The sequence below is a fragment of the Babylonia areolata genome, chromosome 24, assembly GCF_041734735.1.
Source record: "Babylonia areolata isolate BAREFJ2019XMU chromosome 24, ASM4173473v1, whole genome shotgun sequence".
Classification (NCBI taxonomy): domain Eukaryota; kingdom Metazoa; phylum Mollusca; class Gastropoda; order Neogastropoda; family Buccinidae; genus Babylonia; species Babylonia areolata.
In genome coordinates, this window is record NC_134899.1 from 17,017,429 (window position 1) to 17,030,216 (window position 12,788).

Here is a 12,788-nt window from a genome sequence, read left to right on the forward strand (position 1 = left end):
AAAACAAATGGGAATATGTTTTCCTCTCAGACTGTCCAGAGGAAGGGACAATGTTGTCTTCCACTTCATCCACTACAATGACCTTGAAGGTGTCCTGGTGACCTCTGCTGACCTTGACCTGTCCTTGGCCCCAGCCCGAATCCAGAGCGAGGTCATGGCCAACTTCCATCGCTGTGTGCTCAACCTTCGTGCTGCCTTCAGTGAGCGCAGTCTGCAGACTGTAGACATTGAGGTGGGAAACTTTGGTTTTCGTGGTGGTGGTATTTTTTTGCTTTCTTCTGTCTCTTTCCCTCTTTATCTCCCAAACACACATGCAGACACACACTGATGCACTTTCACACACACACATGCTTACTGACATATATACATACAAACACTCTGTCAAATCCACAGTTACAACCATGCTTGTTCTTGTTTCTGCTGTAATTCTTCTTATGTATTGGTGGACTGCAACTCTCTCAGTCACTTTTACATACATGAATGTTTCACCCTGCCATGTAAGCAGCCTTACTCTGTTTTTGGGGGTGTGCATACTCGGTACATCCTTGTTTCCATAACCCACCAGATGACATGGATTACAAGATTTATAATGCGTGCATTTGATTTTAGCTTGCACACATCAAAGGGATTCAGACACTAGTAGGTTTGCAACCTGGGAGATTGGAAAAATCTTGTTAACCCACCAGGCACTGTTTTGTGTTGGGATTTGAAACCAGGACCATCGTACTGAAAGTTTAACACTTTTACCTTTGCACCTGTCATTTCTACTATCCAGTATTGTTAGTGAACAGGTGACATGCAGACGAAGCAGTTCAGGTGAGGTTGATGTATTGGAGCCTAGAGAGCCTAGTTTTTGTTTCAGTTTCTTTGCATAGCCTCCTGTCATTGTGTCTCCAGAAATCACAGTCAGTGTTCCAGCGTGACTGTGCCAGCACACAGGGGGTGCAGGAGCAAGGGGTGCTGTTCCAGTGCTCTGCCCCTGCCACCCTTCCAGACAACCCCCGGGTGGCTGCACTGCTCACGTACTGGGTGGTGGGGTGAGTGTCTCTCTTGTACCAGTCTGTGTGTTTGGAGGAACGTACATTAGTGAAGCAGTGCTCTTTTTGCAGTGATGCTAACTGTCCCAGTTTCAAAAGTTTGTTACAACTGATCACAGTATCTCAGATGTTGTACCAACGTCAAAATTGTTCCGACAGATTCGTTTTTGGATAATAGGATCGCCAGCTTTCTTTCTGAGTCCTGCTACATTGTGCCCCTCGCTGCAGACCAACTCAAGAAATCCAAACAGAGCACCAAGAAGACTTTGGACAGTGCAAAACAGGCCTATTTGTACATAACAATCAGTCTCCAAAACCAGAATTTGACTGTTTCAGCTAAACATATGTATTTAGTGAAGGTAAACATGGTATGTATTCCATTGCTTCAAAGGATCTGAGTGTTCCTAAAACATGATTTTTGCCTTTCATTGCATTTATCTTGATTGACATATTCATCCATTCTTCCTCTTCAGTTTTTACTGTGTGCTTGTACCTGTTACTTGTTTTGTTTTGTTTTTCCACTTAAAAAAGAAATTTTTCAATTTTTTTTTATTCTTCAGAGTGTCATTGTAAAGGGCTTAGTGTTCTATAATTATGCGCTCGAGAAATATCCTTTTATAAAAATGATAATAATGATAGTAATTACTGTTGATGTGATCTGACAGTGTCATTTGATGTTTCATGTTCACCAGAAGGCGCTTTACATCAGGACCTGCTTGTCATGAACTGTACGTGTGCTTCCACGAGTCATCCTCTCAGAGCATGGTGGACATGGCCTTTTCCTTGGGTTTTGGGTCCTGAGCCACTGCACAGACAGACACCTGTGTGCTTGTGTGCCTGTGCTTCCTTTCCAGCCTGGCTGGTGGACCACAGCCTGTGATGAACAAGCCTTGTTTGAAGGCCAGGGTTAGTGACGAAGAAGATTGTGTGACAGTGCAAGGGGCTGGATTCACTTGCCATGAAACAGAGAGAGGGTTTGTTGGGGATGACAAAGGAAGGGATCTGAGATCCTTCCTAACCTGAGAGCGGCAGCTGAGTGTGTTTTTTTAATGTATTTGTGTGTGTGTGTGTGTTTTTGAATCGGTCTCAAAAGTCTAGTGCATGGCTGCATGGAGAGAGACTTTGTATTGAATGTTTTATTTTTTCATGAAAGCCAGGTGCTGTCAGGTTGTAGACTTGATGTGCGTACTCAGTGCCACAGGTTTTGCTTGCCATTTGAGTGAAGTGCAAGAGCCTGTCTCAGAGAAATGTTATCAAAACATTTTCTTAGGTTTGAAGGAATTTCTTGGTTGTTGAAGAAAGGAGGTTCTGACAACGATTGCATCACTCCTGTTTATTCCAGTCTGGATGAGAAGATGGGATTCACATGCCAAGAGATTTTGTGATTGATGGACCAAATGACAAGATGTGGCTGATAGTAGCTGACAACTGAGAAGAAAGGCTTACCACAGTTTGGCAGACATTGCCAGTTCTTTGCAGTATTCAGTAATATTTTGCCTGATGATGAGTGTCTTGCCTACATAGATAAGTACTGAAAAAGAACCTATTTTAGGATGGAAGTTGATAGCCTTGAGATGGCCTTAGTGGTCGGCGAGGCTCTAAGCACCATAATTTGATTTTATTCAGGATGGAAGAGATGTCTCAGATGTAAGTCATTCCATGTTGGTAGTTCTAAATCACATGACAGGCAGTGCATCAGAAATGTGGTTGTTGAGTGCCATAAAGGCCTGATGGTTTTTGTAGCAGTGTGTTGGAATAACTGATACAGTCTTCTCTGTTTTACTGTTTTTTTCCTAGTTCAGGGTTGCGATTCTCACATTAACTCCTATCTATAAATGGACTTTTAATTGTTTGGCTGATTTTCAAGTCACTATTTTGTCAGCCATACTCTCTTTTTGGGGATTTGCGTGCTGGGTATGTTTGTGTTCCCATAATCCATCAAACACTGACATGGACCACAGGATATTTAACGTGTATAATTGATGTTCTGCAAGTGCATGCACACAAAGAGGGTTCAGGCACTTGCAGATCTATGCGTGTGTTGTCCTGGAAAATCAGAAAATATCTACCTTTTTCCACCAGACACAACCAGGTTTCGAATCCTGGACCCTAGGAAAGTCCAGTGCTCATGACAGTCGGCTATAATGTCCATCCCTTCTGTTCAAGTGACTTTTCAGTCCCTGATTTATTTGATGATCTGTGAAAACGTCATTTTGTAATAGCTTTTAGGTAATGTCCAGTCCCACCCATATGTAGCAGATCACTGAAAAGTCTGTGATCAAAGGTAAAACCATGCTTCAGACAGAAATTGTCTCTGTTTCTGAAAAGGGTGCTGTTGACAGTGAGCATGTATGAATCTGAGAGTGTATATGTGTCTTTGTGTGCGCATGCCCATGCATGCAGATATGGACTTACAGTCTTATAAGAGAGTACCATTTTCATTTCATTCTAGTGCAATATGACAAATACGCATTAAGACAAGCTACATGAGCTCTGTACGGTAGCAGCATTTTGAAGGAACTTGATTTTGGATGCCTTTGTCTTCTCTGTCCAAATATCAGTGTGAAATGAGAAATGGTGCTGATGTACATTTTAGACATATTTAAGTTCGCTTGCATGGCATTTTTTTTTTAATATAGTTTGTTTCCATCATAATGTCTCACCAGTTCACACACGCACACACACACACACACACACACACACACCAAATCAGACAATGTATGAAAAGTTAGTTGTTGGTTTTGGGGTGGTGGTTTTTTTAATTTATAGGTATTGCGAGTTTCTTTTGAGAAAGAAATGGAAAGAACCATACCATGAACATTCTGAAACTGGAAAGATAAGTTTCCATTTAGATTTGGGAGAGAAATTTATATTACATCGGGTTAATTCACATTACGGTTTTTAAATATGTTTTGGTTGAACATACATGTGGCTTCTTTCTTTCATTTAGATGTTGTGTATACATGAATTTTAAAGAAAGAAAGGATGCGGAAAATGGCAAATGAAAAAATGTACGTATCCAAAGGGATCTGTACGTCTGTATAGTTTTTTTTCCCACAATAAAAAACGTTTTATGCTGGAAGCATGGACATGCAGTCTGTGTTTCCTTTTGTGAAATAATTCTTATACCATAATCTTAGTGTGGCTTTGTTTCAACCTAATGTTTGAGCCTCATTGTAGAAAACTAGTCAGATAAAGAGGTATGGATATACTAGAATGCTGTGACATTCTTGTCGAATATATATTTTTTTGTTTAGTGGAAGAAGTCTTGACCATTTTAATTTCTGCAGGTGGGAGAGCAAGGATCATTGTCGCAAAAAGATATTTTCAAATTGCAGATTTATTGACCCTTAAAGGTGTTTGTACTTATCTTTGTACGAGACTTGTACAATTTTCTAAAATAGTTTCGTTATTGTAGATTTCATAACAGACGTTTGATAGTATTGTCAGTCATATGTTCTTGCCAGTGCACTTGTTTAAAACATGTAACCTTGTGTTATTTGTTTTTGTATTTATTTATTATAAAGAACTCCTTCCCTATTAACGAATGTGCTTTTGTAAAACCAGATATGAACTTATGTGATTAATTTTGTTGATTGTAGCGATAAGTCCTTTCAACGAACTGAAATGTTGTACATTCCATTTCTCAGAGGGCATGTAGACTTTTGTCATTCTCTGGTTTATCTTAAGACAGTATGTTCATTTTTCTTCTTTGTGATTGTTTATTCATTTCAGATCTCCTCTATCTTCTTTGTTTACATCGGAATCAGAATTATTACAGAAGTTCACCATTCTTGTTATGAATGTTTGGATCTCATGGGCTCAAACAGTGTGAACAGCTGTAGAATGTTGAGACACAGGCTTCCCTTTAGCATGCGAAACAGTGAACATTCTCTGTACTTCCACTGCATGATTTGTTTGTGCCTGTCTGTGTGTTTTTTTTGTTTGTTTTAAACTGGAAGTAAAATTTGCAGATAGATGTGTGCATGGGGGAAAAAAAAAGCTTTATCCAAAAAGAACTGTCTCATTTTGGCAAGAATTTGTCTGTATCATTGGTAGGGCACGTGAATTGGGTTTTTTTTTTCCTAATGCAAACAGAGCTTTTGCTATAGTAAGTTCTGGCAGAGCTTGAAAGTAAGCCCTTAAACGTTCTTCAGGGTGGTCCTGTTCAGTCAGCTGTGATATAAGCAGCAATGATTGTTCAGTATATCGCGAATCGACAGTCCAGCATGGCATTGCCATTTCCTTCCCCCATTTCCCTTCCTCAGTCTGCTGGGGCCAGAGCACATCTGTGTCAGTCACCTCCATGGAAACAGCATTGACAGGTCTTGTGTGTTGACTGTTTTGTATTGGGTCTCACTTCTGTCACCATGGATTTCTCTTTCTGGGAAGTTAGGGTAGTTGCTTTTTTTTTCTTAGGTGGAGTGTGACATCACTGTGTGGCTTCACCCTATTCTGTTGCTGAAAAAAAAATCTTACATTTTAACCCCTAGGCTGCCTATATGATGAGATAACTCGTCATGGCAAGCATATATGCTTCACTGCCACAATGACGAGATAACTCGTCATCGAAATATTCTGAATTTTTCCCAGGTTTGCATTCACTTCGTTGACAAAATAGTGGTAGCTTTAGCCTGGGGAATCTCTCTAGATTCTATTCATAGCTAGAAACCCCATCTACGTCATGAAGCAGTCCTTTATTTGAACGTTTTGGTTGGGTCACTGTCCCAGTGTTTGCCTGACTTCTCTCCTCGCTCGCTCAACAAAATGTCGGACTGACGCCGTGCTCAAGACATGCGATCGTGACGAACTAAATCAACCAAGATTTCTTTCTTTAGCTGATGCTCAGAAAGAATTGAAGCGTAAATTTGAAGGAGAAGATAGTGATGAACATTTATAGGATGATCTGATAGAAAATAAAGGGAGCAATCAAGAGAGTGGCCAAGATGCGACTGTCAGTGAGTGATGCCAGCTGTACAGATGTTAGCAGACGACAGAACATGACCGAATTAGTAGCAGTGAGATATTCTTGGCACTCAGCCAACGCGGTCTGATGAGAACTGAATCAAGTGACCGTGTGAAAGGGGTGAAGAGGAGGGGGGTGGAGACTGAGGGGGCGTGGCCTCACATCCATGTTATCACTTTGAGAAGTCACAATGTATTGTGTATCTATCTCTTAAATATATATATTGTGGTTGTTCTAGTATGATTTTGTGTTTGCAGATATCCATTTATCCAGAAAATATTATGTTTTTGTGCAAATTACCTGACTAATGTTTGTAATGAACAAGTTGAAAATGTGACAAAAAAACAAAACACTGATTTCAAAACAACAGCATGTCACTAAAAATATATAAAATGGGAAAACAGCATGTGTTTTGAAAATATATACTTTTATGAGTCTTTCTCCAATAACTAAGAGCACAGAATTTTTGGAAAAATTTATACCCGTTTTTTTATGAAAAAACCCTGGCAAATAGATTTCACTTAAATTCTATTTTCCTGGCAGCGAAAGAGTTAAATAATACATTGCTTGCCACATTTTTGACTCACTTGTGTAAACAAAGCGAGTCTATGTTTTAACCCGGTGTTCAGTTGTGTGTGTGTGTGTGTGTCTGTGGTAAACTTTAACATTGCCATTTTCTCTGCAAATACTTTGTCAATTGACACCAAATTTGGCATAAAAATAGGAAAAATTCAGTTTTTTCCAGTCATCTTGTTTAAAACAATATTGCACCTCTGGGATGGGCACACACAAAAAAAAATTTTTTAAGCCAAATTATATGCAAAATGAATTTACTGTTTATATTTTTTTTTATTCTTTAAACTTGGCACTTTGATCTGGTATTCTGACATAGCATCAAGAGCAGTCCTTTTTATCGTTTTTTTGTTCAAACAGGAACTTCTTTTGCTAAGCATGGAAGTTATATTTCTGGTGCATGTCTTTGGCGCAGATTGTAAAAAAGGGAAATTAATCTGTAATTATTGCCAGGGGGGTTAATTTGTTTTCACAATGCACAATACACAAACTTTATTGTCTATACTTTGGTACAGAGATTTTCTTTTTGGCAGCAGCACATGTCCAACATAAGAAAACAACAAACTGATCTTTCTGATCTTAGACATTACATTTTGAAATTATACTCAGTACATAAAAAGCTTGTGTGTTTTACTCTCAGTGTACAGGGCTTTCACCATGTTCATTCGCCCAAGTGGTCTGTTTCGGAAATTGCTAAAAATCAATACTACGAGTGGACTTTATAGATCTATTGGCTGAGCACTGAAGGTCATGGGCAAAACTCAGTTGCGTACACATATTTATACATATTCAAAGTGCGTGCTCATATTCCTCGCGAACGCGAAGGACGCCATTTTGTTTCAAGTTGACATGCTCGTTCAATCCTATATTCAATGGACAATACACGATAACATGTGATGGAAAGTTGGAGAAGGAGACCGTTAAATATTTATTCAAAGAAAGATTTGTGAACACCTGATCACTTACTGGATTATGCCCCAAACTGCCATAAAAATATCAACAAAATCAGTTGGGATTCACAGTTAAAAATAATAAACCATGAGAGTTAATACCGTTGATGAAACGTAAAAATTTCCAGTCTTGACTTTTCTCAAAATGAAGTCCTTTTCACTTCATACGACGTTTAGAAGTACTTGTACTTGGCTCTACATGTTATTAGTTTAACAAAATACTCAATTTTCATATCAACTGTAAAACTATAAAACTAGAATGAACATAAAGGAGAAATTGAATCGACCGTGCGTTCAGTCCCTGCAGGTGTAACTAAACTTGTACATCTATCTAGATCCAGAGAAAACGGCTAAATGTTGCGGTGTGATTGCGGCGATAGCCACGTTTCCTTTACCGCAGACTTAAAAAGAATTCTTAATTGCCCTTAAAGATTTTTTGAATGCCCAAGATCACCAGAATAATATGATTTAAACAGCGTTCTCACTGCGAATACCGCAGTCGATTTATCGCCCTTAAAAAAACATGTCTAAATGTTAAATTTTCAAGCGTCTGTTAAGGAGCCACGATAGTGTATTGAGTAAGACAGTTTCTTCTCACCCAAACACGCGAGGTTCGCATCTGCCTTAAGGGCTATTTTCTTTTTCTTTTTTCTTTTTTTTTTAACCCGAAGCTTTATAATAACAAATACAGAACACATTTTAACAAATAGATTTTTTTTTTTTTTTAAGTGTATCGCAAGTGAGTCTTGAAGGCCTTGCCTCTCTTGTTGTTCTTTTAAGAAAAAAATGTCCTGTTATCTTTTGACAGTTATTCCTGCTACAAAAGTATGTTTCTTGCTGTTTGAGAAATTTGGGCAGTCGTTATTTCAAAAGATCTTTTATTTCAGTGACATAATTATGATTAGAGTAACATGGCTAAAGTTCTCAGAAGTTTTCTGACCAATAAAATTCCTGTGAACCTGTTTAAATCTTTAAAACAGCATTGGTTTGATAGATATTGCATTTTAAATCACAATAAAAACTTGAGTTCTGGAAATTTTCATGGATCTGTGCATACTATCAGTATGAAAGAAATGTGTGACAAGTGATCACATTCTTGAATTTTAGAAAATGACAGTGTTGGGATCAATTGTGTAATGTTGTGATAAAAGGAAGGAACAAATAGGATTCTTCTCCTGCATGGGCTTCAACTCAAACATTCTTTCATATGAACAAGTGGCTTTTTTAATTATGACCATTTTATATTCCACCATGTAGGTAACCATGTACCTTTTTCAAGGATGTGCATGCTAAGTATGTTCTTGTTCCCCAAACCCACAGAATGCTTACACACATTACAAGATCTTTGACGTGCATATTTGATCTTATGTATGCACCCATAAAGGAGGTTCAGGTACTAGCAGGTCAGTACATCTGTTGTCCTGAGAAATCAGAAAAATCTCCGCCCTTGACACCTACCAACTGCCAAGACCAGGATTTGAACCCAAGACCCTCAGATTGAAAGTCCATTATTTGAACCACTCAACTGTTGCACCCATCAAACAAACAGGATTAGGATGAGCAATGGTTTTCACATCAACAGGTTGATGGTAGCACTTTTTGTTTTTAGAGAAGAATGGTGCTGTAGTGTATATTTGTTTACACCCACTTCTAGCCACGCCCATTTAGTTATCTATTATGTTTTTTGAATAGGTGTGGTTCAGCTTATATGGATCAGTCCACTCACATTGACGCTTCCTTGACACTGAAACTGAAGAATATGGCCATCCAGCCATCCTCTGTGCCACTTTAGTAGTGCTTCCCTTTTCTTGCCTCCATCTACTTAACTACCTTGTTCCAACAGTGTATTTGTGTGCATGCACTTGCCTGTGTGTAAACATCCACTTTTGTACATTTACACAATGTGTATGTAGTGCTTCCAGTTGTCCGATCACTTTTTGTACATATTTTGGACAATTTTTTTTTTAAAGGCTGTTGATAAAATGTGTGGTTTAATTTTGGGTCTCTAATTTTATTGAAACAATTATTTATATTAAACCTGTCAGTGATAAAACACAGTAGCAAAATGTTTCACTTAAAGTTAAATTTTTTTTTTTTTTAATCCCTTTTTTTTAATGATCTGAAAGGGTAATTTTTGATTGAAATTGCGGTTCTCATCAATGTAACAGACAACGATTCGTGAAAGGCCAAAGCTAGTACTCCAAATACTTTGCTTTCTATCCAGGTTCCCAACATGATAGTTGATGATTTTGTGGCCGTTGGTGTTTTAAAGAGGGTTTGGTGGTGGTGGGTTTTTTTGTTTTTCCTTGGGTTTGGAGAAGTTATAAAACTTGATTCAATTCTCAGTATGAAAAGGTTTTATCTTAATAGTGATCGTAATGGGTTGAATCATCAGTCAGTTTTTAGAGTTTACATGTGTGTCATTGACTAGTATAATTGGCCATTTCTCTGTTGATGTTACTTCATTGATGAATGGTACAGTTCATTCTGATTTTCATTCTTTTTTTTTCATCACACGCCAGTACGCAATAGTTCCAAGCTGCCCCCTGACGGTGTGGTGCTGTTAATAGTTCACTGTTTTAAAGCCACTGTGTTTATTGAATGACATGTCATGTGAGAAATCTGTTGATTTATGCTTGTGATGTGATAGTCAGAGTTTTCTTTTTAAAATATGTGTTGGGTATTGCTGTAACAATCTGTGAATGGCAGTCAGTGTGGTTTTAGAGTGTGATAAACATTTTACATGTCCAGACGAGTACTACAACTCTTTTTCTTGTTTCCTGAAACCAGACCTCGTGTTGATTTTTTAACTAATCGTGTGATGGAACATGTTCATGTATATGAGACACAGCTCTGCAGCTACAATTATCATGATGGAAATAACAATGCATGAGAATTGTGTCTGTGTTTTGCTGTAACTGCTTCCAGTACATCTGCTTTCTAATTATTTTGTATGACTTGGGATGCGGATACTTGTGAGAGAGTTTGTGAATATGTGATTCACAGGTGTTCTTCAAGGTATTTTGGTCACACTGTTTAAAACATGTAAGTTGTCATGACTTGTTGACCCTTTCTTGCTTGCAGAATCTTCAGTTGATATTTTCCATGATTTGACATAAAGAAAACAGAAGGATATTGGTGTCTCAGGAGAGAAGGTATGTCTGCATGGTGATTTTAACAAGTTTTCCTTTGGCGAAGTCACAACTCCCTCTCTTTATCTGTGTCTCTCACATCAAATTGTGAAATCCACAAAAAATTCAAATGTCAAGTGATGAAATCCTGTGAAATATATTTACTTGCCTTGCATTCAGGGGATTCTGAAATCCTGTGAAATGAAATATTATACTTTGTGTTGGCCATGTGTTCGAAATATTATGAATACAAGGTTGGAGGTTTTGTGTTGAGGATACGAGTTTAAGGATAAGGATCAGCTATTTTCTTCTTTTATTTTTTTTTTAATTCTATTGTTATGAATATTCTGCAGAATACTGTGTGAAGTTGCGACAAAATTGGGGTGAAATATCTTTTAGAAGAATGAAGTTGTGACAGTGTTTGTTTTGATGGTATAAGTTTTTAAAAGGTGGCATGATCTGTTCATGTATTTCCATGTTTATGAACTTTGAGGTATCTGCTCGTTTTTGTGGTTGTGAGAGAGGGCATGCTCTCCATGTACTTAACTCAGTTATCGCCTTGTACATGGACAGAATATAATGTACTTATTGTTGTTGTAGCTGTCTGCAGCATACTACCCTTTCATTAAAAAAATCAACATATCACAAGTTATTGAATACACATTCTTATTCTTTAGTGTATGGTTTTTGGGGTTTTTGGTTGTTGTTTTTTTAATTCTAAAACAAAAGCTAGGTGATGTACGAGTATTACAATGACCGTGATGTGCTGCAGCTAGCTACATGAGATACAGGACTGTAAATGAGGGACTTGAACTGAAGACCAGATTTTCCCCAGAACTCCTGATTCCCCGTGCCTTACTCTTTTTTTAAATTACTCCCAACTGAAAATTTAAGAAATGCCAGATTGCTCAAAACACAGAAGAGAACAGCTGGAAAGTAAAGGAACAACTTTTAGCTTGGCTGATAGATACACATCTGGGCTCATAATTCCAACACAAAGATTTTTTATGATAGAAAATTGAGTATGAAACGTGTCTTCTGCCAAGTCCATCACAGCACACTACCTCTGCTGGTCACTTACACGGACGCGGCCCCTGCCCCTTACTCCTCTACCTCCCACCTTTGCCTTCCTAACAGTAACCAGGTTGAAAGGCATTGTGATGAGAAACAAGCCTTTTCATGAAGAAAGCCTGTTCTTGAAGAAAGCGCAAGTCTGACCATTCCCACTCTCCCCACGCCGGCCCCCCCAGTCTCCTCTTTTGCTTTATGCATTATGTTAGCAAGTCAGTGATAAATGTTTCACATGAATAGTTGTCAATTGTCACATTCTGCTTTTCTTCATGCAGTGATAAAGGTCCTACAAGATGATTAGATGATCACAATAACGCAGTTTACTTACAGCTTACACTTACCAGTGTATGTTTGACTTGTTGAGCCCTATCATGTCTGGTAATTTTGCTTTGAATAGTTTGTATACTTGGACATGTATACTTTTATTGTCTTTTTTTTTTTTCTTTTTCTTTTTTTGTATAACATATATTTATGTCATTTTCTTTGCAATAGAATAACATTTGGACACTGATTCAGAATAAGATGTAAAGCACTGTTGAAGATTGATGTGTAATTTTTATGATTGGTAGGATAAACAAATAAAATCTTAAGTTTGTGGTAGTATGATAGTTCGTACAGAATATTTGTCCACAGTAGAAGCACATCTCATAGCCCCAGTCATTGAATAATCATGTCTGTGATCGACATTACCGATAGCAGTCACTGTTGATCAGGTCTATACTAAGAAATGGTGTCTTATCATAATGTATCTGGCAAGAAGTGCCTTGGTTTTATTGTCAGGTCATGCATTTCAATAAAAGGTGAATCTTTTGTTGTTGTTTATTTTTAAAATAGGGATTGAGGATATATATATGTGTGAACATATATTGTTGAAAAACAAGTCAGAAGTTTAAGCGTTGCTTACAGTTCTCATTTGATTCAGGAAACTTGCATTAGATATGTATTTATTGAAAAACTGTTCACTTATCATCAGTTTCCATTATGCAAAGACTTTTGTTCAGATTTGTTCAGCTTAAAAAAGATGTGTGCATTCTGACACGGCTTGTTTTTGGGTTGTTTT

At 37.8% G+C, this 12,788-nt stretch overlaps 1 protein-coding gene across 1 annotated transcript in view; it reads left to right on the forward strand.

Annotated features, from left to right (window-relative positions):
• The window catches only part of LOC143298715 (protein inturned-like), a 28,330-nt gene extending 16,581 nt beyond the window's left edge, over nt 1–11,749 (forward strand). The window contains exons 17-19 of the mRNA XM_076611624.1: nt 31–232; nt 898–1,037; nt 1,730–11,749. Coding sequence (XP_076467739.1) covers nt 31–232; nt 898–1,037; nt 1,730–1,838 — 451 coding nt within the window. The 3' untranslated portion in view covers nt 1,839–11,749. The remainder of the gene's footprint in view (nt 1–30; nt 233–897; nt 1,038–1,729) is intronic.
• The last annotated feature ends 1,039 nt before the right edge of the window (nt 11,750–12,788 follow it).